Source organism: Rhinichthys klamathensis, unplaced genomic scaffold, assembly GCF_029890125.1.
Source record: "Rhinichthys klamathensis goyatoka isolate OS25496 unplaced genomic scaffold, OSU_Roscu_1.1 h1tg000105l_1, whole genome shotgun sequence".
Lineage (NCBI taxonomy): Eukaryota > Metazoa > Chordata > Actinopteri > Cypriniformes > Leuciscidae > Rhinichthys > Rhinichthys klamathensis.
Window position 1 is genome coordinate 1,637,980 of NW_026606644.1, and position 9,257 is coordinate 1,647,236.

At 35.3% G+C, this 9,257-nt stretch overlaps 1 protein-coding gene across 1 annotated transcript; it reads left to right on the forward strand.

Annotated features, from left to right (window-relative positions):
- The first annotated feature begins 467 nt into the window (after positions 1-467).
- On the forward strand, positions 468-1,572 carry LOC130087237 (uncharacterized). The gene is made up of 4 exons (XM_056253484.1): positions 468-595; positions 700-1,038; positions 1,148-1,242; positions 1,388-1,572. The coding sequence occupies exons 1-4, from the start codon at positions 559-561 to the stop codon at positions 1,493-1,495; spliced, it is 579 nt and encodes a 192-aa protein (XP_056109459.1). The 5' UTR covers positions 468-558; the 3' UTR covers positions 1,496-1,572.
- Positions 1,573-9,257: the final 7,685 nt, after the last annotated feature.

Below are 9,257 nucleotides of genomic sequence, written 5' to 3' on the forward strand. Positions count from 1 at the left end.
GTATGCTATGAATAAATGTTTTAAACTGACATTGCAGTGATGTCTGGTTTTTCTTTCATATATTACATACACATTCTTATTTTATTGACCGCCATATAACAAAGTAACTTGAACTAAATGTAACTCAGTTGAGATTGTCCATGTTTTTGTTGGATTTTGATATCAACAGTTACAGTTAAGATTTGACTCATTGTAGTGTCTAAACGATCGGATTTACTGTACGACCTTTGTTTGCTTCAAACTACAAAAACATTGAACAACTTGAATCGTCCACATAAAGTGCAAAGCATTTCTGTCATATTCATAAAATGAGAAATGTAGACAAAATATTGGCTACATCTGAACATATGTCAGTAGTCCCAATTGCATGATGGGGATGGAAACAAATGTTGCAAGATGCCTGTGAAGGACACTGTGTCCTATTCAAAACGACATGATGCTGACATGTGTCAACCAATCGCTGCAACATAGAGATATTATAATCATCACACATGCAGGCTTGGTTCAGATGCCATCTTACTCCAAACACAAGACGACGTGAGCTTTGACACTGCAGACATGAATCTGATAACTGCACTGCTGTTTTTTCTCTCAGGTAACATATCTTTTGTTATTGCAATTTTATAAGTGGACCATTTAAAGTGTTGTAAATGAGTTTAGTCTGTCATTCCGTGTTTTGATGCATATTTTCTCTTACAGGTCTTCTTGGGGGTTACTCTCTTCTTCCTAGGCAGTTCTATTATGTATCTAATCTGAGGACTTGGACAGACGCTCAGAGCTACTGCAGACTGAAATACACAGATCTGCTTTTTGTGTACAATGAGGAGGATCTAAAAAAAATGGCTTCTCTTCTTCCTCTTTTTGATTATAGCAAAGCATGGATCGGGGGGTTTGATCTGTATTCTGAGTCTGAGTCTGACTCACAAAACATTACTGATTCACAAAAAGAGACTCAGAACTGTCTCGCTATAAACACTGATTCCTGGAAACTGACCAAAAAGAGTTGCACACTGACATCTTCATTTTTCTGCAGCCAAAGTGAGTATATCTCTCTGCATTTTAGCAAATGTAATGGTAAAATTAGATCTAAACATATTTCGATTTCTTTGATGTTCGTATATGCATGTTTGTTTACCTGTGTCCTTAGGTCAAGGCAAAAGGGTTGTGTTGCGAATTAAATTGAATCCTGGTGGACAACTGGACCTCAATGACCCTATAATAAGATCGAACATGTTAGCTAAGGTAAAAGTGATTTCTTCTGTGTGTTCTGAAATGCTCAGAAGCCATTTTTTTTATTGTCATCATATCAAAATAGCATGATGAAATATAGCAATATATTTGTTAAAAGTGGTTTTGTTATTCCATTTTAGAACTTTTTTTCTTTCAGATCAACGAGAAATTCAACGAAATTGGGTTTGGTGATGCCATCAAAATACGGTTGATCACAAAGCGAGAAACACTGAGGGGGAAAGGAGTGGATGAAACCTGCACATAGTTATAATTAGGCTATTATTATTTTAAATTCATTTGTAAAATACAATTGCAATAATTTCTTATATGCTAATGACTAGTTATGCCATTCATTGTATAATTTACACACTGTAAATTTAGGCTATACCAAAGCCCGTCTACACATTCTCTGGCTATACTGTAGGCAATACGGAGCATTTTGGGTTATCAATAAATTAAGCAAGGTTTGTTAGAAAACCGTCACTTCATATTAAATGAACAGTAGATGTATTTATCTTTTTCTAAAACAACTATTTTACTATTTTATTCATAAAATTTATATGATTACTTACAGGAATCTTGAGCTTTTTGAAATACGTAGGCTATGGCTTCTGGTTCTGATGGTCAACAGCAGAGACTATTTGTCAACAGGCATCGGAAGTAGCGTGAACTGCAGCGTTTTCAGCGTTCGGATTGTTTTCATCGTAACCAGGGCTTGACATTAACAATTTTGCCTACCAGCCACTGTGGCTAGTGGTTTTCCAAAGTTACTAGCCACTCAGCATTTTCACTGCCCACAATTTTGAAATCGATGCCATATGGAAAAACTGCCATATATATATATATATATTTTATATTATCTCATAATTTTGCAATCGGTATATTAGGCTGCTGTTACTTTAAGACCTGACGCACGGACACATTATACTGTTTTAGGTTAGCCAATATACTTGTCTTCATGCACACTTTGGGTGTGAGCACAAAATCTGTGGGAATGAGTAAAATTATGCTCAATACGTGCAATCCCTCGCCAAAATTCAAGCCTTGGAACACCGAAGCAAATGAAACGAGTGAGTAAAGGGACGCGGTTTTTGTGTCACTCGCTGTCGGAGAGACGAGAGCGTGAACGCGCAGCTGGTATTTTGTGTCCTGCGGAAGAGTTTCAGATATTACAGTATCGGTATCGAAAAATCTATATTTTTGACAACACTAGATAGCAATTAGTTTATTATTTCAGATGAAAAATGTATATTATATAAAATTCAACCCGCCAAAGTGGCTAGTAGGAGTGACTGCGTTACACGCCACTGGCGGGTGTTAATGTCAAGCCCTGATCGTAACTGTGCAGTAAGAGGGATATAGTACAGGCAGTCGGTCGTTACTGGAAATTGAATGGTGTAAACTGTGAATTTAGTCATTTAATTATGTTTTCTTTTAGTTGTCGTTTTAGGGACAATCCTTATATCAGTCAGCAGAGGGCGCTATCACACAGATTTCCATCACACAGATCACGGCCGTATTCACGCTCTGCACGGTTATATTAAAGCCTGCTACTAGTATAGAAATATTGTTATGAAAGAACTCAATTGAAATAAAATGTATTAATTAAAAAAAGTGAGGTTTTTTTTCACGTGCCTACCAGAGAGCAGCAGACCAAGAGTCAGTGGCCAGTTCAACAAACTTGCACACAGAAAATACTTATTTGTGCTGCTATTCAGGTCAGGAAAAACAAAGAAATTGCGTACAATATTAATAAAGATAAATCGTAAAGGTGTGTGCATCAAAGGCATTATAAAACAGACTTTTGTGGCTTTTTGTTCTTATGCTAGTCTCATACCACAAGGGTTCATTGATTTGGCTGGTTAGCATGTCCCTGTTTAACCCCTTCAACCCCTTCAAGTAAAAAAAAAAAGGAAAAAGTTCAGGTTCTTTCCTGAATAGGCCTACTAAAAGTGAGCACTAATAAGGGATCATATGCACAAAATATTATGTAGAAAACAATTACAGCTAGAATTGTCAATGATCATCACAGTCACAATATCGTATTAGTGCTCTGTATCAACAATAATACCTCGTGCCAAATAGCTTTTGGGTGTTAACTGGGTAAATACAATCATTGCATGTAATAGTTTGTCGTGTGTATAATCTGAAAGCTATTCCATGCAATTTTAAAACATATCAGCAGTGGGCCTAATCGAAAATGTATGTCTGTGACGCACATGATACGGCATTCTGAGGAGGAAAAAAGCAAACCCTGCCCACCATCTGCGTCAAGTCACACCATGTGTGGTTTCCAAGCGTTTTCACAAATGTAGGATTCTGAAGCTCCCACCTCCTACATGATAGCACAGTCGATTCAATTCTACAATAGTGACATCTGATTGATGCTTTACTTACTTTATTTGTTTGACCAAGTTTCCTTGACTTTCAGGCCACATTGGGATTTTTTTCATTAAATTAAACCTGCACTGTAAAAAATGATCGTGATTTTAACGGTAAAACACTGTAAAAATGCTACAGTGAAAAACTGTTAATTGGTTAACAGAAAGTTTCCTTACTATATATACGGTAAATAACTGTGATATATATAATGGTACATTTAATTTAATTTTACTGTAAAATACCGTTAAATTTACAGTTTTTGGAAGTGAAAAGTCAAATAAAGTTTTAGGATTTGCAAAAATGTTGGCGTCAGTATCAAATGATTATTCTGTCAATGCCAGCTTGGTTGCTTGCTGTCATTAAGGCAAAAGGGGGCATACCAAACACCCCAAAAAAATTGTTACATTTTAATGTAAAATTTTTACACTTTTTGTATTAAAGGGGTACATATTAAATGCTAAAGAAAATTGAATAAACATGCAAGTCTTTTTAACATTTTACCATTTTTAACACATAGCCTTCATACATAGGCCTACATTATATATAGGCCTATGTGTGTATAACACTGGTTGAGACTTTTGTTGGATGATTTGACTTCATTGACTGACATGAAAACTACAACACGTGTAATGATTCAGTGGGCAAATGAAGGATGCCAGAGCCGTGGGTGTGTGTAGGAGTGTGGTGGTGCGGGATTGTGTGTGTGCAGGGGAGGTGAGAAGATAAGCATTTTTAAGTGGGTGAATTGTGATGCATTTCCGCCGGTTCATTAGGTGTGGGAAGCAGAAACACCTCTCTGTGTTTAGACTAATGACTTGATATGAGCATGAATTTTTAGAAAGGGAACTCTCCTTTTTGCATCAGCGCAGATCCATGATGCATCCTGGCATCATTCATTACAGGAAAGAACTGCATTTTGTTCAGAATCTGTGAGTTTTAAAGTTGCTATGAAACGGAAGTAGTGTCAGATCTTCCCCTTCGTATTGTGATGTACATCCGAGTTTGACAGAATAATGAAAAAGAAAAAAATTTAGGATGTGGACTTACTGGATTTTAAATATGCAAGTATTTCACTGGAAAAGGGAGCTATGAACATGAGCTTGCAAGGACGGGTTTAACAGACAAAATGATTGGAGAAGTCCAGCATACGTCTACAGAGACTTGGACAAACCTGTTGTTTTCAACAGAAGATCTAATTGTGATTATAACAATTGCAAGATTTAAAAAAAACATACACATGGATGAACTGTTCACAATAAGAGCTAAAACAGAGATCTAAAACAGCGCATGAATTTTAATTTCATGCCGACTTTAATCTCTTATTCAACATTTAAATGGGCTATATGCAAGAATTGTCATGTATTAATCACTTTTATGTTTTGTTGCCTTATTTCAGAAACTTTTTTTTTCAATAACCATGCATAAACATTATTCTCTCAAAAATACAAACATGTTGCTCACATATTATGGTATCCTGTTTGTGCTAAATAGAGTGTAATGACATCTTTGCCATTAATATGTTTATAAGCAACTGAAAAAAAGCACAAATGTCAGTGCATGTCAAAACATCTCAAGGACCCCAAAACACCTAAGACCCCAGAGGGTTAATGACACATGAAATGAATTGAATGCTTATTCAATGTTCAAGATAATACCGACCGAAAGAGCCATTCTGTACTGTAATGTCAATATGTCATACAAATAAAAGGGATTCATTCAAATTTAGCAAGATCTATAATAACCCATAAGTGTAATCCTGTTCATGGAGATCTACCTTCCTGCAAAGTTCAGCTCTAACTCTGATAAAAAACACAACTGAATTACAAAGGACACAGCTTAAAGGTAGGTTGATCTTCAGGAAGAGGATTGGGCACCCCTATATCTATAGCTTCAAATATACTTTAGAATCAAACTATCAAAATATTGTAATTTTATTTACCTCATCCGTCGGGTTGGATATCCACATCGTCGCTATGCTTTCTTAATTGCTGCGTTAAAGGTATATATAAAAAGGTATTTTCAACTTCTTTTTACTTCTAAGCAAAGAACGAATACAAACTTCGCCGTGAGTAATCGGGACCTTGCATTATTTAAATAAGCTACTTTAGTAGGCTACTTGATTCAATTTAGTTAAAAGCCGTAATTGTTTACACTGGTAAAATGCTGTATTTCAGTTAAGTATTTAACATAAATGTAGCCTACAACATGCTGTATCATTCTGTGATAAATGTCCTCATTAAAGTAAAAAATACCTCTCAAAATCAATTTCAAAGTCAGATGGATAGTAATTATAGTTGGTTTTCTTTAGCACAGATTGCACAGCTTGAAATGTCTCTCTCTCGTGTCTTTATCTGTTTATTTCTTTGTGAGCTAAATATTGTGGGTGATAATTGAATTTCAATATCTTTTTGATACCTGTCAATTGAAATGCATAATATAAGCATCGTCTTATATAGGTTGCATGAATTTAAAGAAATTGTTTTTGTTGGCAACAATAACCACAGAGATTTCTAGATTGCAAAAGTTTCCAGCAGTCTGAAGCAAATCTATTCCATTGAATGTTTTCGATAGAAATACGTTTAAAGGTTTTCATGTCGTCCTCCTCATCGCCCATCCACAGGACTCCATTCACTGACTCACGGTTCCTAAGCAACATCCGCAGGACACATTCTGCAATAATTCAACACAACATAAGTGATGCTTCTCTGAGGTCAGAGCATCTCTGCTCTGAGTAATGTTTTTTTTTTTTTTATTATTATAAAATAATTCCTCTACCACCACATGTGAGCAGCGGCAACAATAAATGATTGCAAGAACATTGTGTAATGCAACATGCTGCACCACAGACACGAGTGTGAAAAACGATATCCAAATAAAGGATAGATATGAAAGCACACAACCTGTTCACACTTTTAGAAAAAAGGTGCTGTGTAGAATTAAAGGATTTTGCAGACGCTTCATGACTTTTATGGGTTTTCCCATCATGGGATCAGTTTATGGATTAATTCATTTTTTATTTTAATTATGAGTTAAACAGCTCTTAAACACTTTATCACTAGAAAAATCAAAATAACCTGTTAAACATAAATGTGTCATCCAATCATTGAATTTTGTCTTTACTTTTTAATTGAGTCAAGAACATTATGGGTTCCATAGATCCCCATTTGAACTTTTTTCCAAGAGTGTAGCATGCACTCAAAACAAGCTGCCAACAGATTGAGTTGTCATGACAACAAGAATGCAACAAAGCCTCCAGTACCAGAATCCCACTAAATTTTTTCAATGGCGATTCAATAAAGCAGCATTATGAGGCTTTTGTACTAGCAAATAGATTTGATGAACAGGACTAAGAAAATAGTTTTGACTAAATCACCAATCTCAGATGGGGAAAAAAGCCTGGGACTTTGTAAGGATATGCACGTTTCTGACATATTTCATAATAAGGGAACATTAATGCTATAAAACAGTACATTGTGGTTGTTGTTTGATTGTCGTTGTTGTGTGTTGGTTGGTTTTTACATGTCCTGTTCCCGAAGCACTCCACAAACCTCCACGACAAACAAACCCACGCATCGGATTTACGTCATGGAGAGAGGTAGGCATTTACAGTTAATTCTTGTTTATGCTTCTCTGATTGTTGTCCTTAACACTTTTGTCAATGGAATCAGTTTTCTATGTCTGAAGGAGAATGATGTCATATCTGATCCTTTGACATATTGTTAAGCTAAAACCCTGAATAGAATCATTTAAATCTCTTAACAAGAGCTCTCAGTGACTTCATGGTTTATATTTTATTTATTTAAAACTTCAATAAAGAATTGTGTTACTCTACCATTGTAAATGACATAATGTAAAAATATAATATTTTTTTCTTTTTTTTAAATCACTGATTAAAGATATTATGTCATATTCTGATCCTCTGACATATTGTATAAGCGGAAATGAGAGGGGAGGGGAGGGGAGGGGTGGCCACTCCAGGAAGTGTCCAGCACGATTTCACCGAGCACCAGGCCAGATCCTTTTCCGTCCCAGTCATGTCTGCCGCTGGGGTGATGTAATGCTTAGGACAGGATCCAAAAGACAACTCCCCTTTCCCTATTCCAGACAGATGTAATGGAAAATCCAGGCAATGTGAGCTTACAAAGTTCAAAATGTTCAAAATGAGTTCAAAATGTTCTTGTAAAGTTAAGTGATTTTGTTCAGGAACGTGCTACCAGGATGGTGTGTCCATTAAAACAGTAGTTCTAAATCCATATCTGTTATTTGTAAATAGCAGCAGGAATCAGACAGTCGTATGGTGTCTATAAACAAAAGACAATAAAGAACAAACAGATTTTAAATACATTTAACACTATGGAAATTCAAACAATGAATTACAAATATAAATCCAATTAATTCAACAATAAACAGTTTAACAATCAAATAGTAATAACACTGAAATATATAATGATAAATCACATTTCAGAGTTAAACCCAAGCAAACAACCTCGGTAATTAACATTATATAAAGCACAAATTCAAAATGAATAAACTTACAAAGTCAGGAACACACCAACTCTACATACATCTCTCTAGGAAAGTCTGCTTCAGCTGCATGTTGCACACACAAACACACACCAAACAAAGGCAGCTTATCAATCATTTGGTGCTCCTCCCATGACTGGCTACGTCATGTGATGCTGAAATTTCATGCAAAAATGCTGAATATGCTGTATCAAACAAGTTTAATCAATTTTTAAAGTGTTTTCTTACAATTTAATCGATTTTTTAAAGTGTTTTCTTACAATTCAGGAGCATAAATTAAGAATCTGTGATGTGATTTCATTTCCCCCAATGAAACTGAATCCTATAATGTGAACTTTTAAATACGCTCTTAAAAATAAAAGTTATTGATCGGCATCTATGGTTCCATGAAGAACTTTTAATATCAATGGAACATTTCATTGCACAAAAGGTTCTTATAGTGGAAAAGTGTTCTTTAGATTCTAGATTCTGTTCACTGAAAGGTTCTTTATGGGAGACAAAAATGGTTCTTCCATGGCATCGCAGTCAAAAACCCATTTGGGATCCCGGTTGGAACCTTTAGGAAATCATAGCTTCTTAATTTAGGGTCAAAGAAATGGGAAACTCTGTAGTACATGAAATAGCACAGTCAGTTTAAATACAATTCAGAATTACTTACAGCAGTCAGACAAAAAAGCATGCCTCATTTCACCTGATTTCTGATCTTAAAAACGAGTAGCCTATATCTGAGTAAAATGTTTCAGCATTTTTATTGTGTTATTTTATGAGACAGAGACATGAAGAGATCATGTTACAGAGTTTATGTCATGAGAATGGAACTCAGTATGGCAGTTTTGATCAAATTAGGCCAAACGATGACATTACCAATACAGCTAACATGAAAGAGAGAGTCCAGTACCAAGCCTTGAACAATTCATATCTAACAAAATTTTACTAGTAAAACCAAATGGCTCACAGACGCATTAAAGAAGTCACGTTGTATTTTACATCGAGATCTCAGAAAGTCAATAGTTTGGTTTTAGATTATTAGCTAATAATGCATTATTGTAATAAGCATGAAAAATACTTGCACATAAGTATTTTATGCTTATGGTTAATTTTTAATGCAATCAACCCATTTC